General features: G+C 40.7%; 1 protein-coding gene across 1 annotated transcript in view; it reads right to left on the bottom strand.

Moving 5' to 3' along the window:
* FNBP1 (formin binding protein 1) overlaps positions 1–22,224 on the bottom strand; it is a 63,489-nt gene that overhangs the window by 37,384 nt on the left and 3,881 nt on the right. Inside the window, exons 2-6 of the mRNA XM_062505377.1 lie at positions 19,899–20,014; positions 15,253–15,309; positions 12,986–13,030; positions 12,485–12,632; positions 305–367 (exon numbers count right to left, since the gene is read on the bottom strand). Coding sequence (XP_062361361.1) covers positions 305–367; positions 12,485–12,632; positions 12,986–13,030; positions 15,253–15,309; positions 19,899–20,014 — 429 coding nt within the window. The remainder of the gene's footprint in view (positions 1–304; positions 368–12,484; positions 12,633–12,985; positions 13,031–15,252; positions 15,310–19,898; positions 20,015–22,224) is intronic.

Below are 22,224 nucleotides of genomic sequence, written 5' to 3'. Positions count from 1 at the left end.
AGGAACATCTGAGCAGGACCCTTAGGGACTCTGCAGTTTCAGCAATGTTTAGCACATTTTTCAAATCATATCAAATGAAATGCTGCTTGTGATAGACAAAGAGCCTACAGAAGCCAAACATTCTGTGAAAACAGACTTTTTTTGAGGACTGTGAGTGTATTTAAGACAGCAGAGTTTTAAAAGTCCCATTTCTGCAACTTTTATCCATATACCTTTCTTTTTCCAAATAAAATGTTGGGAACCATCTTGTAGAAAACAATACATAAACGACTTAAATGTCACATCTGAGGAATTTGCCACTTACTGCTTCAAGTTGTTTCCAGCAAGTTTCAATGTGCTGTTGTGCCTTTCTGCCATCGTGGAAATGCTGTTTAGAGAAAGAAAAGAAAATGAAAACACTTTGAACAACAAAAGAACAAACAGTCAAGTATGCTCAAGAAAAAGCTCAACCAGAAATCATTCTGACAGCTGTGTTCTGCAAGGCTGGCAAATTGAGCAGGTGTGTGATGACTATCTAATGTCTCAGCAGGCTGCAGATGGATATTTGCATCAATTATAGTGGTTAGTTCTACTAAGGCTAATTAATCCCTTTAGCAATTCTACCTTGTATTGTTCACTGTATCTCATAATTATTGGTTTCCCGTATCATGAGATCTGAAGCACTTTTATCTGACGAGTATTTCTTTGGTGACAGACTGAACACTAGCTCTAAATTAAAATTTCTCTCTATATGAATTTACCAAGATGCAATTGATTGGCACATTCTAGTAACTGATGTTTGTCCTGATTTTCATTCAGACTCAACAAAAAAAACCCCATCTTTATCCTAGTTACTAGCTGTGTGTGGAAGGCCAGCTGCTCCTTCCTCTTGAGAGGTTTTTGGTGCAGAGGGTCCATCCAGAATCCCTCCTCTCCCACCCACTGGGGGTGAGTGTGTGTTGACAGAGTGAAGTGTAAAATAAGTTTTAAATTGAGATGTCAGCTAAACATCAAGGAATTCCTCTCCTGACATGCTTTTCAGAGCAAGACTCTTAACTGCAGTTGGTTTAAGTAACAGTTCTTAGCCCTTACAGAATGCTCTTTATCAAACAATCTAATCTGTATCAGAGTTTGTCACTCTGAAGAATCACAGAATGGTTTGGATGGGAAGGGACCTCAGAGAACACTTTGTTCCAACCCCCTGCCATGGGCAGGGACACTCTCCGCTGTCTCAGGGTGCTCCATGCCCCATCCAGCCTGGCCTGAACACTTCCAGGGATCCAGAGGCAGCCACAGCTTCTGTGGGCAAGCTGCTCTCTTTCATATGCCTGGCTTTCCCTCAAGATAAGAAATTCATTCTTCATGATTGTATAAGTTGATGACCCAGCTCTGGACAGGAATGTGAATGTAGACCCAGCTGACTGCTACAACAGGTTACTCCCCTCCAGAAACCACCCTGTAAAATAAATAATGAAGCAAACTGAAAGAGGAAGTGAGAAGCCTTTCTTTCGTACTATTTACTGGCAATTAGTTTTACTCAAATAGTAAACTTGAAAAATAAAGGTCAGATATTGCCAGATAATCCCACTAGAATTCACGTGCTCTCACGCCCAAGTGCAATCGGATTTTAAATAAATCTTAAGGAACATGACACCTATGGTTTGTTGGGTTAAGAAAAGCTCACAGATCATTAACCTGCTGCAAAATGCCACAGCAAGAAAAATATGTCTGCAAGCACTTCACAACTGGCAGATCCTTGGTTTCCTGCATCTTCCACTACAGCAACTGGTATTTTCCTGTGTCAGGGGAGTGAGGGACATTTCAGAGCTGCCATTCTGGCTCCATCAGATATGACAGCAAAAAACCTCAAAATTGCAATTCTCTATCATGCCATGTGCAATAGGCTCATTTAGCCTTAAAAATCACAGTACTGTTCAACAAGTCTGCAAGAACAGAACAGCACCAGGGCTACCCTGGGTGCTCAATGCTGTTACCTTTAGTCCCAAACACTGCTAAGGAGGGATGCTCACCTAGAACTGAGCACGGGGACATTCTACAGCTTTTTGTGTCTGGATGGTGCTTATCTCCACATGAAAATTCTTAAAGCAGACAAGAGAGGCCCCAGTGTCAGAAATGCTTTCCATCCTGGCACGTGCCATGCTCAGCTCTGGCTCTGCTCCTGCTCTCCAAGGAGTGAGCACGTGTGGCCACTGGGCCATGGAAAGGGGAGCAGTGAGAGACCTTCTCCAAACACTGCCTCACCACACTGTGACATTAAAAAACCCCTGACATCACTGTAAAGCTGCTGGGTGGCAGGGAAAGGCTCCAAGTTGATTTTGGTTCCTTTTGTAGATCCCCATGTCCTTTTATCTCAGTGTGTGACAGATGCTGCCTCTTCCCTGCCAGGGGCTCCTCATTTCAGGCTTTTGTAATAAGAGTTTGGGAAAACAGTCCCAAGGAGCAACAAAACAGTCCCAAGGAACAACTGTAATTTAACACTACATTTTTCAACGTTTTGCTATTGAGCATTAAATTCATGGAAGCCTTGACAGTGAAGCTGGAAGTAAAATGACTCCAATGTCTTCGTGCTGCCTTCCCTGCTTCTACCACCCCCCATCTGAGTGCTCCCCACTTGGCTTGCTGGCTCTTGGCTGGGGAAGGAAGGGACCTGATTTGGGAACAGCTGGCCTGTGTGAAACCCAATACTGTCAATGACCCATAAACCTCAGGAAAACAACATGCCAGGTTCATTTAACAGAAAACAATAGCAGAGAGGAGATGAAGGATGAACTTGGAAACAAAAGCCTAGCAGATAACAGGACTGCCCTCAGCGTGTATTTTTAAACCTTTGTACTTGAATAATGTAATTTTAACAAGCCATCCCTGTTACTCCTAAATTTCCCTTTTCTGTAAAACAAACTGCACAAGCTTCTGGAAGTACATACAAGAAGCACTGAGCCTAAGCAGTGAGACTGCATCTAGTTCACATTTTGCTACTTCCCTTTTTTTTTTTTTTTCCCAGAAACTCTTCTGCACAAATGGAACACTGAGATGTAAAATGGGCAGTGCTGAAGATTATTAAATAGTTAAATATCAAATAGTGATGAATACAGGTGCACCACATCTTGAAGAGCTCAGTGAAATATTGCCTTTTTTAGTTCAACCAATTTCTAAATATATTTATAATCCCTAATTCTTGCTGTGTTGTCCCATATATGACCTTGTTGTGAGCTAAGGCACTTCTGCTTTTGTAAATCTTTTGCCCTCAAATAATTTCTGCCTTCCAAAGATTTGTTTTTATATACAGTAACTAAGTGGGACCTTCCAACTATCTTTATTTCTTCACTGGCCCAAATTTATGGTTAAGAAGGATCAAGGCGCTATGGTCAAGTGATCTGCCTAAAGTCATACAGGAAGCCTCCAGTTTCCTCAAACCATGCACTATCTTCAACTTCTGCAAACTCATTTCCTTTACAATCCTCTTGAATAGAAAATGTCCTTTACCTTCACCTCCTCCCCCTCAAAAACCCAGCAAAAATAACTCCAAGCTCAACTACTCCTTGATAAGGTTTCAATATACAAGTTCTAATTTAAATATATTTCTTAGAACAAATTTCTACACCTGAACATTTAGCAAATGGAAACATGACAAACTATTTAGTAAAATCTGTGGGAAACTACCACACTTAGTCACATGCATTTAAGCAGCACACAATGATGAATCTAGAGTAATTGATACAATATTGCTTTTCCCTCTCTCCAAACTGAATGCCCAAACTAATGCCCCCCCATTAGGCTCTTTAAAAAAAAAAAAAAAAAAAACAACAGAATATGATCAAGATATTCGATTAGTAAAATCACACCTCAAGTGTGCCAGTGAGACATTAGCAGCAGAGTTGGTGGCTCACATGCCACGATTTCCTCCAGACTTTTCACCCATATCCACAGAATTCTAAAAACACATTAGAAACACAGTAAAGTGAAAAGTTTGGGGTGCTCATTAGGTCAACCTCCCTAAATCACCTTGAAGTCTGTACTTTGCAGCCTTTGGCTGGCAAACACTGTGCCAACTATAAGATTTCCCCTAGCAGTACTTTATTAAAATATTAAACCAACTGAATGGCTTAAAACACAGCAGCATTGCCCAAACTCAAGCCATACACGATCACAACTCTCCTTTTTCCCCTGTGTTAAAGCCCATTGTGTCCCAGGGTGCTCTGAACAACCCACAAGGGCCATGTTTTGACTGGACAACTCCATCCACTCCAGCTCACAGGATTAACACAATAATGCAGGTTTATGTGATCTCATGGGAGTCCACAGAATCAGTCTGGAAAAGATCTCCAAGACAGAGTTGAACTCATGACCAACCACCACCACTTCAACCAGACCTGAATGCCACGTGCAGCCTTTCCTTAAACATTTCCAAGGGTGGTGACTCCACCACCTCTCTGGGCAGCCCAATCCAACCCTTTCCATGAAGGAATTCTTGCTGGAATTCCAAAATTCAGTTGTTAAGACCTGAGATACTTTTATCAGAGTATTAAGTCGCCCATATGAGGGCTGTGGATTATTTCAACTTTTTAAAAAGCTTTTGTTATATTCAAAAAGCTCGCAGCTCAAGGAATGAGCTTTTCCCTTTGCAAATCCAGCCATCAGGATTGAGTTCTCCTCATTAGGATGCTGCCAATGTCTGGAACAGCTGGGGAGCAATCCTGGCTTCTGTGCAATCAAAGACAAACCTCTCATTGACTTTTGTTGGGCTCAGATTTCACTCGTGTTGATCAAAACCCCGGGAGCAGTGAGCGAGGGACCCACAATGCAGAGCCTGTTCCTGCCAACACTGCCACAATTAGGAGCAGTGGGATATTTTTGTAAAAATTCCTTCATATGCACGAGGGTTTACACAGCCCCAGAGCTCACCCAGCAGACAACAACTGCTTGTTAGAAGATGCATCTTATCTTTTTTTCCCCCTGACCTTTTGAGAGAAGCAGGAGAAAAGATGTTGCTAAAAGCATCTAATGAAGGAAAACACGTTCCAGGACTTTTGCTGAGGAGTTCCTGGGCAGCTTTAAATGAAAGAATTGCCTGAAGCATGCAGATTACCAGCATGACAACCGGGCTGCTTAGGCTCTGTCTAAACTGATCCTGTGAAACATTTTTAAGAAAGGCTGTAATAAGACAGCCTTGTTTTTATTAAGCAAACAGGAGTTGATTACATGGTTAAACTTAACACTTGCACGTCTATAGTGTGTTTGTATTAGAAATAATCATAAAAACAGTCTTAATTTATAAGCATAGCATATGGTTCATTTGACAACACGCTTTTCAAGAATCTTCAAAAATATATCTAAGGCAAGGGTGCTTCATTCTCTTTTCTATTTACATATGAAAACACAACAGACTGACAAAATAGTTACCTTTGGCTGCTGTAACAAATACTTCCAGCTCACACTGACGATAAATATAATTACAGTACTTCATCCTGCAATTCAAACTCTTATCTCCATTTTTGCTACAAGTGATTTCTAAAATAATGGCTAACGGTTAAAGTACACCAGAGACGGAAATAAGAGAACACTATTTTTTCCTTGATTTTCTCAGCAACATTTGCAAAAAACCTTGTTAAATATTTTTCTTTTCCTGGCTGCAAAGACAGGAAACAGTCGCCTCCAAAGAAATCTTTGTTTCCAAAAATAGCAACATATTCTTGAGGTCTTATCTCTCTCAGTTCTAGTAAGAGGAGCATAAGACATTCCTGTGAATGCTGACATGAAATTTATGACCATTTGAACACACATTCATCAGCTACTAATTTTGGTACATAACCCTGTTCTCCTTTGCAATATCCATAGGAACATTATTCTTAACATGTTCTTATCCACTTGGTCAAGCCTGGAACAAGTTATAGAATTATTTTTTCAAGGTTGAACTTAATTTGGTATGAGTATCTGCTCCTGGAGTGGTGCATTCCAAAGAAATTCCATTTAATAAGCACTATAGACCAAAGCTTCTCAGCCTTCAAATTCCAGATCAGCTGCAAATAACAACCTGAAGTAGCTGCCCCTGTTGTTACTGAGATGTAACAACAGAATGATGGATGGGGTTTGAAGCAGCCTGGACCAGTGGAAGGTGTCCCTGCCCTGGTCAGGGAGTTGGAATGAGATCATCTTTATGGTCCCTTCCAAACCAAACCATTCTGTGACTCCCTGGTGATTGGCACAAACCTAAAAGATGCCGTGGCAGTAATATTTATGGTAACTTGTCATTTTCATGCTACATCTTACAGATAAAGTCCTTATACTGGGATCTGGAACTCAGAACTTCTTCTCAGGCACAGAGATAATCCTGCAGCTTCCAGTACAACTCCATGGCTGCAGAGCTAAGGGGTCCTCAGGAACACTCTGCTCTTGGGGAGCTCCTGCTGAACCATCTGCCTTCAGGGCAGCAAGGCCAGCAGGCTCAAAATCAGTGGGCTCACAGGTGTGACAGGCTCTTTGGAGATCATTCACCCTCTTCCAACCCATCCCTAGGGTCTAACCTTGTCCTTAAAAGCTCACCTGTGCCCAAATGCTCCACAAGAGCAAACCTATGGCATTTCAAATGGAGATTCATCGTTACTACTAGTAACTATGGTATGAAAAGTTTTTTGTGCTTTTATATCCTTCAATGAAACTAGAGGAAAATGCTGCTCTAGCTTCCACTTCTTCTCATTCCCAGCCTTGTCACCAAGCTCTTCTTCCACTGATCCGCAGTTAAAAGATGTCATTTGAAATGGTGTGTGACATTTCTGTGTAAGACTTGCACTACAAAAAACTAGAAGATGCACAATTTAATGCCTCAAGTTGCAAGCAAATACTTTTAGCTGTTTCCATATACCCTTCATGCACACATGCACCTACGTACAAGTATCAAGACCTGCCTCAGATACATAAAATCTGAAATGTCAGCTGAAATTCAGCTGAATGTGCCCACATGCACCACAGGCTTGGATGAACACCATTCTCCACAGTTAACATATGCACTACTCATCTGGTTTTATTGTTGCTCTTTCTTTTCAGGCCAATCTCTGTGGCTGTACAGGCAGAATACAAAGGGAAAAATACATCCATGGCCAATGCTCAACCCCCTCACCCTCAGGCATCTCTCAGTCATGCACTGAGCAGGAAATGTTCATAGAAGGCATCTCCCATCTTGTCCCTCTAAAGGGCTCTTGCTGTGCAGAGCAATGTTCAGGCTAATTCACAGAAAATGGAATGACGTTTGTTAGTAAACAGATTTTGTTTTCCCAATCTGATTCCTTCATGTGGTAAACAGAAGCCCATTTATTTATTTGGACTATCATTTCATAGTTCAATGTACCCATTCAAAACTGGGAAGAGCAGGATATGAAGTTCAGTGGTTTCAACTTTAAATCCTGCTAAATGCAAAGGTCACATTATACCTTTCAGACAGATGGGATATTAGCAGATTTTTCCCACACAAAAATGCTTTGGAAACTTCCATAATAAGCATTTGCTTTTTTCCCCTCACGGAACAGCCCCTAACAGCACAATTCCATGATAACATACCAGTACTTAACACAGCTTCATTGTATTAACAATCCATCATTTGATGAAAGTCAACAAATACTCCATGAGAGCACATTGAATTTATTATGATCTTTCCTAAATAATTTTCTGCATTCTTAATTTTTTTTAGTAATTACCACTTAGCACTCTAGTGGTGCAATTTAACTTCACAAAATACAGCTGAAATACCTCACAAGAAAGAGGATGAAAATTTAGAGTAGGACAGTTGTGCAGTGTATTTATCAAGCACAACAATCTCCCATAAATACCTTTATATTTAGATTAAAACTAAGACCTTCACTCCATTCATAGGGAAATGAGCTGGAAGTGGGTTAGTTGGAAAAAAAAAAAAAAAGTTGGGGAAAGCTTGGTTTAAATTGCATCAATCTCAAGTTTGAAGTTTGGTAAATCACTTCCTTTCACTGTCACTCTTCCTTTTCCCACCCCTCACTTGGCCATTGGTTTGTCACTTCTGGAAGGCAGCAATGTCTCTCTGTGCAGCACAAAGCACAGCTGTGCTCCAAACACACACAGACCTTGAGGCACATCCCAAATGCAACATGGAAAAATCCATTGTGTTCCTGACAGGGCTGTGTGCTGCCATCCTGCCTCACACCAGGAGAAATCCTCTGGAAAACCACAGGACTATTTGCAGAACAGGGCACTATTCAGAATGAGAGAACGTGACAGAATTCCCTCAATTATTTACTTTTCATCAGCACCTGAGAGCCTACAAGAAACAGAAAGTCCTCTGAGAGGCACCCCCGGATGAATGCACACAAGGAGGGTGCACATGCCCCACCATAAAGAACCAGACCTGTTTTGCCCCCCTGGTACCCATAAGGATTCATTCATTCCCTGTTCCCTTTCTATTCCCACACAAAATGGAATGTATTGACATCAGGTAAATTCTCTCCCAACCACAGAATCCCAGTGCTGCACCAGTTCAGTCTGCAGCAAAGCCCTTGGCTTCTACTTGACTTTCATACTCGATTGTATGGAGCCAGACCAGCCCCAAGGGGAGGTGGAGGTAGAGGTGAGAGCAGCAGCAGTAATAAGAGGGATAGTTCACGACTCCTAAATACATTTTTAGCAAAGCTGCTATGAGCAATGGCTACACAGAGCAGCTGCTGCCAGAAGAGGCCATGAGCCAAACCCAGTTGGTGACCAGAGATCCAAATCAGAACGGCCCCAGGAAATAATTCTTGAATTTCTATCCAAATTACAGAATTGAAGTGTCTCCTCAGCTACAGTTGGATCCATAAACCAAGCTATATCCTCAGAAGTGTTAAGGGAAAAAAAATAAGCCAACACACAGAAATTCTCAACGGTTGGCTCAGTATATTGAAGTGTATTACACGTCTGTGGTTGTAAAGCAAAGTCCAAACACTCCTCTTGACATGACAGGAACACCACCTTTTCTTTTGTCAAAGATGGAAAAGCTTAAAACCCCATTTTGTAATCCTGCAGGTCCCCTAGCTCAAACTTGCTGGCTTGGAGAGCTGCCCCAAAGTAAGGCTTGGATGACATTGAGGTGACATGGAACATGACTGCAGAGCAAGTTCTTTCCCTGAACCACTCAGAGATGATTCCAGCCTCATTCATGTAACCTGATGATGCTTTCCAACAGCAAAAGGGAATTCAGTCACAGACACCTAACCCCAATAACCTCCAGAGACAGATGGATGGGGCATGCCCTTCACACAACACAGAACTGAAATCTGAGCTTTTAAGAAGCTAACAAGGAACATGAGGACGTGAATTTCTCCTGGGAGAGCATGGACACAGTAAGATCAAGAGAACACAAGAAGCTCAAGTGAGGAACTGCACTATAAAGAGTTTCACTTCACTGAGCACCTGGGAAGAACTGAAACAACACAACAAGTTCTCCCTCTCACAGTGTGAAAAGCTGGCAGGGTGTGTATTTGACTTCAGTGACTGGGGACAAAACAACTCATTCGGTTCAGTGACAAGAATGTCATTGATTCACCACTGGGGCTAAAGATATTGGAGTTTCACACAAGAAGTCTTTGCCTTATTTTTTGTAATCACTTTCTGATGGTCAAAAGCCATCATGCAACAAAGCACAGGATCAGAAAAAATGTAAATGTAACCCAGAACTCTGCCAAGCTCTGAATCAGATCAGAGGAAAAAAAAAAGAGGTATCTGTCTTTTGAACAACAGCACCAAACCACTGACCTTGCACATCATCCCACTTGTCCAACCTGCACTTGTCTCCTGCCTGGTTTTAATCATTTGCTTCTTCCTTATTTTCACCTCTTGCAACTATCTTTTGTAGAAAACATGACATAGGCAGCTATCAAGTACACATTTCAGAGAGCCAAACAAACCCAACATATGTTCAGTTTGTATGACAAATGAATTTTATCCAGCATTAAACCAATGTAAGGCATGATTACAGTATCAGTTCTGCACCTCTCACAGGCCAGGGGCTTGCACTGGTCAAGGAAAACTCAAGAAGTGATTTATTACTGTGTGACCCTAATCATCTGCTGGTGCAATTCCAGTTGAATCAATAGAGTTAAATGAGCATGAAAACAGAGCAGAGCAGGCAGGAACAGCCCCCACGTGTTGAAAGAACACCAGCCATGCTCATTGCCCATGAATCCAACAAACGCTCTGGTGCATCAAAGGGGTTTCCTCTGGAAACAGAAGTTGTATTTAGAGATATTTGAAAAAATCCTTCCCTGTGAGGGTCCTGAGGCCCCAGCACAGGTTGCCCAGAGAAGCTGGGGCTGCCCCATCCCTGGAAGTGTCCATGGTGGAGACTGGTCAACTTATCCCTGCCCATGGCAGGGGGAGAATGGGAAGAGCTCTAAGGTCCCTTCCAACCCCATTCTGATTTGCCTTATCACTTTGTGATGGACTTGAGTTCATCTTTCACCCATTTATAGTTATGACACCTCTGTATATCATTTCCATCTTCCAGGTGGGAAAATACAACCAGAAGAGCAAAGGTGCTTATCTACCACAGCCATGGTGAAATCACTGGAAATTTTAGAGGTATTTGGATACCTGAATGAGTCTTAATTTAAGACTCAGTGGACAAGAATGTGGGTCTCCCAACTCCTACACATGGACCCAGCCCCAGGAGTGGCTCATCTAAATGATTCTTTGGACCTGGAGCACAGCAGCTGATGGCAGAACAAGCAGTGAGCATGAGAACTCTGCCAACAAAATTTCTGGATATACCAAGTCATTCATTAATTGATATCATAAAAGGTTTTGCCAAAGCTGCAGCTCTCCGTGATATTTACACAACAACCACCCTCCCCTCCTGCAGATCTCAGCAGGATCAATGCTTTTACAGGATGAAGTGAGAGGCTGTGCAAGAAAAAATGCCTGAGAGTGGGAACAGTTTCCTTTTCAACACCGTTTTCTCATAAATGAGAAATCTACAGGAACCAGACAAGGATTCCTAATTCATATAAGCTTCTATTTATGCTGCAAGAACAAAACAAGCATGACTGACAACTGTTTTCTGTTAAAGGGCAATAATTATCAGCAACAGCAGGTAAATACACTCAGTTGCTTTTTGCTGTTCCCCCGTTCTTATCACCAGGTCAATATTAAACTAATTTTCCTGTAATTCACCCATTACTTATATGAGCTATACTTATTAGAAAAGTTTACAAACAAACAAAAAAAAACAATAGTTACTGCTCAAATTCTTTACAAGCAATACTGCAAGCCCTCTTCCATGGTACTTAAAATGTCTAATACATATTTCAATCCGTTTATATGCCCATGTAATTCAAAAAATAGGTAAAAACATGAGAGCCACACTAGAAGGCTGGTTTATTTTTGTCTTTTTTTTCCCCCTCCTTTTTGCACAGATCCACACTGGATACAAGGTCACAGAGGGGCTGAGAAAACATTCTCATCACAGCTATATGTAAAACATCCTTCCATGCTGTCCCTGAAAGATTACACAGCATTCTGTATTTTAAAAGTATGTCCATATTTTCCTCCATTGACAGAATTATCATTCTAATGTTATACTTAGGAAAAGGTGGTGATTTCCAGGGCTCTGGTCCCACACAGCACTTCAACACATGCTTCATGTTTAGTGGGACTATTTATAAATGTATAAGCTCTGCAGGAGTATTTCTGCACTTTCCAAAATAGACCAACAGTTTGGAAATGAAATATAATGCCCTGATGCTCCCTTTGCACTTTGCTTAGTCATTTTATATCTGTTCTGTGAGTATTTCTAGTGCTTAGAATCTGTCTTCTATGCTCATACATCCAGGAGATAAAATGATTCAAGGCAAGGAAGAAAACTGCATCTCAACTGCCCATTTTTCAGAGCTGGTGATGTGCAAATTAATCACCTTTGAATATTCACTGTAGCAAGCACATAGGTCCCTAAAGAACCAGTTGAAATAGAGCACTAACATAAAGCTATTAATTCTACCAGTCTTGAAGGACAAGTTGAAAACCACATTCCCCACCTTCACCAAACTAGACAAGCCCCCTATTTCTTATTAGAGTAACTTTTTTACAGAGTCCTGTTGACCAGATCTGGCTGAGAAGCACAAAAATGTGAATCAAAATCCAGATAACTCTCTCAGCTGCAATTCATCTGTTTATTTCAGCCTTTACACAGTGCTGCTGGACTCTTCCCTAAGCAAGATTTTGGCTACCCGAGCCTTAAGCACAGATGGGTCTCTGACCTTATTTAGCAGGGATTCTCCTGCAGGCACTGCTGTCTCATTTTATAACATTTGATTCAAACGGTTCAGCGACTTGGCCAGGACACATAACCCACTTCTTTAAAGCTTGCTTCATTAGCACAGCTCATCTTTATTAACTACAAATAAATCTCACTTAACATTGAACTCCACTACCACTAATTAGCTGTCTTAAATAGCAATTCATTGTGAATAATAAATAAAAAAGGATCGATTACCGATTTCCTCTCCTGTTTCAGCTCCTGCACGTAGCGTGTTAACTCTGCAGTGATCAGAGAGGTCATGTTCTCTGAAATGACCTCGTGCTGTCCAGCATAGTCATTCATTTCATTTAAAGTGGCTAGGAAGGCTCTAGTTGATGTGTACCTGCAAAGGAAAGAAATGCATTTTGCTTTTAGTCCCTTTCTTTTCAGACAGACACTGCAAAGGGAGGTGGGATCCTCCTTTAAGCACTTAGCATTGTTATGAATTAGCACAGATTCACTGGAAGGAATTCCTCCAAAGGAAGCCTGTCCCACACACTGACAGTTGTCTGATAAATCTATCTCAATTTAGACAGTTTGACAGTGGCTCTTAAAATATCACCACTTTAAAGTGCCAGGTTCTTTAATCAGCATAGCTCTGGGGCTTCAGTTTTCTAATCTCTATTCACCAAACATTTCTAGTTATACTCTCTTAACTCCTACAGTTCAGTGCACAGAGTCATCAGTATATCCTACCTGGCAAAATCCTGTCTAAGCAAGCAAAATTTTGGCCAGCATAGCCTAGAAAAGAAAGTTTTTCACAGTGTAAATTTGATTTAAATTAGATATAGTTTATAAAGTTTTCATATAAGAATAGAGTTTACCAACCAGGTGTTCATTGTCAACCCATATTTTTTGGTGCCTTCCAGCAAAGGTTTATTTTTCTTATCAAATAATCTCCCATACAGCATTCCATGTATTATTGAAAGGAAGAAAACATCTGTGCACACCAATTTTGAAACAGCAGATTATGTCACTGGTATATTCAGCCCAGTGCCAACAGAGCTGCATTTAAATACCCCAGCTGGCTGTGCTGGGCAGCTGGAAGCCAGCAACTAGACACTACTACATACTAGAAAAACTATTGCTGCTGTTACTATTGTTATTATTATTTTAATTGTATAATTTAAAATTGTGTAATTCTAAAATAGTAGTGGCCTGCACTGATAACAGTACAAAGGTGAAAATTCAAAGCAAAGATGGAGATATTTAGAGGAAATAGAATGGAGTGGTAAGTAGGTACATGCATCAGATGAAAATAAAAACAGAAGAAACAAAAAGAGGGGACTAAAAACATAATCCATTGCAAGCAGAAACATCCCCAGTCAAGATGTGAAATAAGAAATCCCAATTGCAAAAAAATTCCCAAGGTGTAAAAGGCACAGAACTAGATTGACAATGAGCTTGAAAAAGCTGATTTTTAGCCAGGTTGTCTCCAAGCAGCATCTGAGGCACCCAAAGGTCACATGACAAAACCCCAGACATTGTTTTGAGACATGAAGTAACTGCACTGAGGTGAACACTATATTTATAAAGGGCAAAGGATACACAGGATCTTCTATGCCACATCACATAGAATAATTTAACTCCAATATCCTTTTCCAGCAATGAAAAATGTGACAAAACCCATTGTAGTAAACTGAAAATACCCATTTATGGTAGAGCTATCCAAAGGCAGATTTATTCCTAATCCTGGGTACACACCAAAACAGCCTCTGTGCTGGTAACATAATCTTCCTTGTGTAAATACCAATATCTCAGGAAACAATGGCATAAATAACTGATTCCCAAACAATGTTACTAAAAATAAATTAAAAAGCAAGCAAAAAGGCTGTTATCTCTGTTACACAAGCCACTGGAGTAGCTGTATAGAGCAGCTTCTGGGGCTGACACAAAAACCTGTATTAATGTAATCATCCAATTGAACCCATATCCAAACACATTTGAAACGTGTCAAATTTCAAGGTCAAGGGTTTGAGGCTGCTGCTGGGCTCTCCAGAGGCAGAGCAGCCTCCTGAAACACCAGGCTGAGGGTCAGCCCCTGCCTTGCCTTCCTTCAGAGCTGCATTACAAAACACTCACGTTGAGAAATTCCGGGGTCACAGTGCTCTAAGGGGAAAGGTTCTTGCTCTGGTTTAGAGTTTGTTTGGGGAGATCATCTTCTGGAAACTGCTCCTTAAAGAATATCTTTATTCTCTCCAAGGGCAGGAGTGTTCTTAGGGACCTGTGGTGTCTCATCACTGGGACCTTGCTGCTCAGAGAAGGAGCTGAGCTCTCTGCTGCTGCCTGCAAGCACATCATCAGCCCCTGCCACGGGGACACAGGTCTGAGCAGATGAATCAGAAGCAGACATGTGAGGCTGTGCCACATCCTTCAACAGCAGCAAGGATATCCCAGGATACTGGGAGTACAAAGCTCATCTTCCACCCTGCTCTGCAGGAACCACTGTGGTGATAGAACTTTACCCCTTTTGTAAGTTACTAATCTGTGGTGTCAGCCTGTTTGAGTAATTTAATACTTACACAGAGTGCTTGAGTTTCATGCTAAAATTAACAACTGTTTCTGCTCCTGCTGAAAGCAGATATGAATTTGGTTGTTCACTTCAAAGAGCCAGGATCAGTCTGGCTTGAAGGTTTTAAGGCGCATCAAAAAATAAATGAAACAAAAACCCCTAACCCAGGCATCCAGAAACTGCAACATCAGGAAACTGAGTAGTTACAGATCCACTTTTGCAAATCCACTCTTTTACAAGAGTAAAAAGTTACACAGTTAACTAAAAGACCCACACTTACAAATTCACTCCTCAGTATCTACCACATAAATCTGTTTCTGTATCTGTGACATCTATATTCTTACACTTGAGTTTAAAATCTTGGGTTTACATGACAAATCCTAGGTGATGACCCAAGCTTTGCCACTCCTCCATCAATGCATGCTCACCCAGCAGGGGATCATGAACATACCTGTATTCTTCCTCCTCTTTGGAGTTCTTCTTGGGTTGGTATTTCTTCGAAAGATTCCTAAAATTAGAAATACAGATATATAAAAATAAAATTTTAAAATAGCCTTTGAAGCTTACTGATGATCTTTAGATGCACAAATGTTCTGTGAGGCTGGAGGTTTTATCTGCAGTGAGCAGAAACCTTTCATGAAGTATAATCAGGCTTTGATTGAGCTGTAGTAACACTGTAAGGATGGGCTGCAAGTGCTCCAGTCTGTAACTACAACAAAGCAGCAGATTCTGAACCCAACCAGTTGCTAAATTAAAGTCATGAAGTCATTACACCTGGACTGTGGTTCTGCTGGTGCACAGATCTCCTTCACCTGATCTAGAGAAGAGGTTCTTTTAGAGTACAAGTCATCCCAGCAAAGGGAGATCTGAAGCAGCAGATGACACTCTTGGCCAGGCAGGTTTCCCTGCCTTTAGCAGGATGATTAAAGGCAAAAAAAACCTTCATAAGGCAGTGGGAAGCTGCACTGAGATAGCAAAAGGGGGATCATTTTGTGATTATCAGCTAATGCTGGGGGAAGTGTGACATTTGATTATCCTAATTAGCACAGATGATTGCATCTCATTATCCCCCAGCCAACTACTGATTTAATTTTAAAACACCAATATGCTCTTGGCATGATTGTAGCTTAAATAAGAAACCTGAACCTTGCTGTGAGCACATCTGACAGTAATTGTGTGGTTTTCACTGTCCCACAAGCCTCTCATCAGCAGCAAATCCAGGGATATGTGAAGGTGTGCTGCCCACCTGGCCCTCAGTGCACCTTGCACTGCAGAACAGCACACCCTTCAGCCAGTGCACACACTGAGCTCACCAATCTCACTGAGCAATTTTAGGGGCTTTTCTGTGCTCCTCTGTCCTAAACTGAGCCCTGTTGCTCTGTTCCCTCTGGCAGCCTCTCACCCCTATTGTGAAAGGGAAGCCATTTGGTTTAGTTTTACAAGGTTGTTTCAGTGATGAAGAACAGGACACAAGGAGTATTGATGGAATCATTGTCCAAAGGAGGACTGAGTTTTATCAACTTATCCATGCCAAACTCTTTGGAGAAGTCCCAGAATACAACAAGTTATAAAGAAACTGCTTTTTCAGAGGTGTAACCCATTCCCTGCTGATGCTGGTTTTACTGCTGGCTTGGAGACAGCAGAGCCTCCCATCTCACATTTCTTATTCCTTTTGTTCTCCTTGAGGAATTAAGGAGCATCTGCCCCAACAGAGGAGTAGCCAGAACGCTGGCAGATTTGCACAGACAAACATGTGTTCCTCTAAATTTAAGTATCTTGACTGGAAGGGATCCAAATGAGTATTTCCCTCTCAGTCTGTGCCTTCTCTCCAAGAATATGCTCTGAAAAAATGAACTTCTCTAGTTCTGCATCTTCCACCAAATACCAGCATGAGAAGGGTTCTGCAAACTGTTCTGCATGATGAAAATAAATCTTACAGCACCCTTTGCATGCCATAGGAATGCCTCCTTCCTTCCATCTTGAAGGGGAAAGGAAAAACCACAAGAAAACAAGCATGGAAGGCTTCAGTAATATGGCATTTTCACACAGTCAAAACTCCATCTCCCAGCACTGTCACACTGCCCAATTAATTCTGACACACACAGCAACTGGCTTCCTGTGAATCTTTGAAGGTGCAGAAATGCTACAGAGCTGAGCCAAAAAAAAACCAAAAAAACCAAAAAACAAAACCCAAAAAACGACAGTGCTTTTTCACAGACAAAAACCACTTCTAAATTGAGTCTATACATATAAAGTTTGCCATTTTTTTTCCCCTTTTCTAAAAACCCCCACAGGTGATAGTGAATCCAGAAGTGGTGCTGGAGTGCAGCTTGTCCTGGTTCAGTGTCACCACCAGCACTGCCCAGGTTCAAGCTCAGGAAGCAGTGACAGTGACACCTTCAGTGCTGGCAGTGATTAGAGAAGGAGCTGACACACAACAGAGACCAGCAGTGAAACACCAGCTCTGGAGAGGTTCTGTGCTACCCTGAACACCCACCTCCATGGGTGTTTCTATTTGCCTTTCACTCTGCATCATTTTTTTCTGCCTTTCCAGCTTGTTTTTCTGCTCCTGTATTTCAACTTGGGTGACAAATGTGAGACAAAGATGTCAGGCATCAGGGGTTCTGATTCTTGGATTATCCTGACACCTGAAGCTTTTCTCCAACACATTTTCCTCAAGGCTATCTACCCATCATCACCTTAGGTAAGGGTTTTGACACCCTTTGTGATGCTCTGAGAGCACGTGCTGCAAGGGAAGTGACAAGGACACATCACCTCAGCACTGGGAGCACAGCATCCAGCACATCAGTGTCCCATGGAACTTAAAATACTTAAAATAAATATTACTACCATAGGCTGGAAGGGATGTAAAAACTATCTTACTGATTCAATAAATATAATACAAAACAATTAAGAAAATAGCCATGTCGGATCTGAAGTGAACTCCCAAGCCAGGTTAATTGTAAATGGTATGTAGGTCTAACCTAAAATATTAAACATACTTTTCTAGAATTATAAATAAAAAGAAATGTTTTTAAAAGGAAGAAAATTAAACTTCAATAGATGACCAGGCTGAGATGTAGATAGTCAGAAAGGAGAAATAGCAAGTTAGGGAACTCAGGATGGAACAGAAAATACAAGTTTCACAGAATGAAATAGATTTCAGCAGCTTTACTTACACTACAAACAAAATTGAGTTACATCCACAGGAGTACCTGGAGTTAACATGTCTCCTTTTAATAGTATTTTCTGCATGTTATGACATGCAGTGATGTGATGCAGCCCTTTTACACCAAATGGATGTAGTACAAAAAAGGTTTGCACCAGACTTAAGGACACATTAAATAAAAGCAGATGCATGATTTATTTTTCTTTTTTAATGTTCAGCACTGTTCTACCTCAACACTTGACAAGTGCACATTTTTGATATTTTTCTTTTATACTTATAAATTCTTAGATGCCTGCAAGCAGCCCTGTGTTTAAGATCTCCTTGGGGACAGATGTATATGTCCTCAAAGCATAAAAATACAGAGAGGCAAGAAACAAATTGACCATGTTTTTTTGGGAAGTCTAGAACAGAATAGGAAATAAAGCTCAGGAATTCATAGTTTCTACATGGTCCCAGATAAAATAACCTTTCACTTTTGTTTACATGCTGTTTGTGTGCTTATTTTAATTATTAAGCTCTTTACACCTGGAATTTGTCATCCTGAATACTCCAGTGAGTCTAGTGAAGGATTGTTCCTAAGACAGGCCAGCTCACCCAGATTCTCTGCTGGGCTTTCCCAGTCTTAGTCACATTCTCTTTGTTCCAGCTCATTTTGCCTCTGTAATTCATTCTCTTCTCCTCTCCATAGGATGTGAGCAATTTGTTCCTGCAGGAGTCATTTTCTATTTCCTGCTTGTCTGAAGCAGAAACCCTGGGGAACCCTCCTGGCATTCCCCTGGGAGAACACACAAGCATCAAGGCAGGGATTTATCTACAACCAGCTCCTCATAAATCACAGGCCATTGTGCATCTCAAACCCACTCAAACACAAGCAAATTCTAGGTGATTTTTTTAATAGACACTGTGTTAGATACACAGATCAATTGAAACCTCAGATCCCATCTCTTTAAAACCTGAGAAGACACAGAGTTCTCAAGATTTATTATTACCATGCAAATAAAAGGCGAGTTAATGGAAGGTTTAGGAATAATTATTCCTGCTCCCCCCCTCCCAAGTTAACTCCAGTACTTCCAGTTTAGCACTGGTCACTAGTGACTGCCAACAATATCCCACAGGCAGCAGCAGGACCCCCCTGAGTGATTTCCTCCCTTCTAACCCCTTATCACTTCTCAGTTTTTTCTACCTTACTGGGAAAAGCAAGGTGATATTGACTCCTGAGGGAGGGTTCTTAGCACCTCTTCCCCAGGACCTGACCTCAAGGAAGATTTTTTTTCTTTGTCTGGTACACACATACTTGTCTCTGTCTACAATCAAACCAGACATGGACATGTAGAAATTACCCAGCGGGAATTATGTGAGATTAATTCACAAAGATTTCTGCTCTGATCTGAGGAGACACCTCAAAAGACTATAAATTGTAATTCAAATCTCAGGCTGTAACCTTCTTAACTACATAGGAAAAATTACCAAGGGCTGGGGCTGACTTTCTGACCTGCAGTTCCTCCCCATGCACGTTCAAAAGGGGCTTGTCTTAGTAAAAGAAAACCTAATCTTCGCCTAACAAATGATCATTATTCTGTTGAATTCTTAAACCCTTCAGCATTTCTACACAGCAGCCCCAATTTCATGGAAAACATTACAGTGCTGTCCTCAAAGCCTGAGCCATTAATCATGCATAAACCATGAGTAAGCCCCAGTGTGCTGCTGAGCCACTTCAGTAACCTCTCTTTTTTGAAAAATATATTATTACTAGCAGATATAATACAACAGGACCTTAAATTTACTTTTACTTTTCAATCTCTAAATTAAAGCTTTTTTCTAAAAGCCATTATTATAAACAAAATCACGACTGACACAGCAAACTCAGTGTTGATTACAGGCTCTGAGGAGATGCAACTCAAAGTCCAGAATTTTACATATTGACTTACCTAAGCTGCTTTGCATAGCTGAGTTCAATCTCTGTTCTTTCTTTTACAAACTTGATGTACTTTTCCAGAACATCAATACCCCACTGTGTGTGTTTTTCTAAGTTGTCAAACTGGTCCTGCAATGTATTAAAAAAAAAAAAAATTTATTCTCATTGAATACAGAGACAACTAACATTAATTTACAAAAGGGAGTATTACCATACAGAAAATGTTGTTAATATTTTCCATTACCATTTAGATACTTTCATAGTGAGACAGGTTTTTAATCAACAGAAATCTGTATCTTAACATGAACCCAATTCAGTAACATTCTTCATTACTCATTTCTGAATCAGTTTCATTACAGACATACTGGCAATTCTATTAAATACCATCTTCTAATACAAAAACATACTTAAACATAGGATAAGAAATAGCTACTCTTGACAGGATTTTGTTTGACTCTGAAGAACTAATGGAAGTTCCATGAATTTGGGATCTACTCCTAATTAATAATTTTGATTTTCATATGAAAATTGTAGATTTAAACTCCAGCTTTTTGTCAGTGCTATGAATTTAAAATGCTATTCAGACTAGTTAACCTTTTTACAGAGCAGACTTCAATTTCTCTGTAGCCTGTTTTGTTCTAAAATAGATTACACTGTGCCCCCCCAAAATGACATAAGCTATGTTTTCTGAAAGTTTTCTTGTCCACCTCCATTTATACACAGATACCACTTCGTTCTTCAAATATTGTTGCCCTCAAAAACAGTCACACATGTTTTCAATAAAATCAAGAACATTCCACAAGTCAGTTTGGGATTTGCAAACGCCAAGAGAAATTAAGCAACTCTAAATCCAAATTAATTACCCAAGCCAGTTTATTATTATCTGCAGATTTCAATTATAATCACTTTATTTTTCAAAATTTGGTTTACTTCAACAGCACTCAAATTCCACAATCCATTCCACACAGCTTTGCAGAAGTTACTGTTTCTATAGTACTCGAAATACAGTTTTTAAACTGTAATACATTGAATACTTACTCTGACAGACATACAGTGTAAAATAAACAGGGCTTTAATATCAGCCTAGCTTGTTTGCCATCAGGTTTAAAAGGAAAATGGAGAATAAATTTGTACAATCTGCAAATTAGATTGACCGTATTTTCAAAAAATCTACACACAGCACCAGATTTGGGTGGGATGCCGAGCTGCTACTACCAAAGATTCTCACACAAGTGATGCTTCTCTGCAAAAGATTTGGCCCTGTGACTCAGTTTGCAGAGCTTTCACTGAGTTACAAAAGCCAGACAAGCCCACTCCCTTTAGACACAGAGCAGAAAAATAACTGAAAGCTACAACAAAGCCTGGTCTGTGAATATGTTGCTTTTATCAAATACCACTTTCTGCTCTGCAGCATATCTGGCTGTGACAGAGTTAGTTACCCTGGTGGCAGGAGGGACTCTGCCAGCATTGAATACAGTCATGTACAACGGAGCTAATAAAGAAAATAAACCTGCTACCCAACCTGCTTAACTGGAATTTGAAGGGCAGAAATAGGGATCATGTTAAGAAGACAAAATTTGCAAAACACCATCAAGAAGAGAGTTAAATCAGCAGGCAAGACACGTGGAATAGGACACACAGGGTTTGTGCACCACGTGTTTGCTCTGCTTTAGCATCAGGGACTATTTCAAACCAAGTCAGCCAAACCAGACTAGTTTTCAACTTTAGTTATGTCAGTTTTAGTCAATTAAGGAGGCACTGGGGGCAGAACAGCAAAAAGCTAATAGTATAAAGGTAGAAAAATAGTACAGAATTTCTAAGTGCTCCAGAAACTATGAAAAAGTGTTTAAGGGCAATTGAAGTAAAGAAATTCAAACTACACAGAATAAAAGCCTTACTTGCAGCAACATCAATCACCCTTGAACCACTGTAGCATCAGTCACTCAGAAAGAGGATGTGTGTATTCTGCAGAAAGGGAATACAGAGACTAAAAATGTCCATGTTTGCATATATACAAATCTCAATTTTGGACAGTTTCACAGCTGGGGAGAAGGCAAAATCAGGGTAATAATGGTCCTCCTCCTGCCAGAGGGCTCAGCTCAGCCTGGAGTCTGATGACAGCACAGAGAATCACCTTCTGCTCTGCTTCAAATATACCTCTCCATCATTGGGATTATGCTGGAGTCAGGAGAGTCATGCAAACATGGCCTTTTTAAGGTTTCCGATAAAGAGGTCTTGTAGCTCTCCCACACCCTACTCTTCCACAATTTACATTGTTTAATATAAATACATGCATATAAAAGAAATACCCCATGGGGAAGTCCATTAGTCACAAGTTT

This window comes from Cinclus cinclus, chromosome 19 (genome assembly GCF_963662255.1).
Source record: "Cinclus cinclus chromosome 19, bCinCin1.1, whole genome shotgun sequence".
Lineage (NCBI taxonomy): Eukaryota > Metazoa > Chordata > Aves > Passeriformes > Cinclidae > Cinclus > Cinclus cinclus.
Note: the sequence above shows the minus strand (reverse complement) of the source record. Positions and strands in the feature narration are given on the sequence as shown.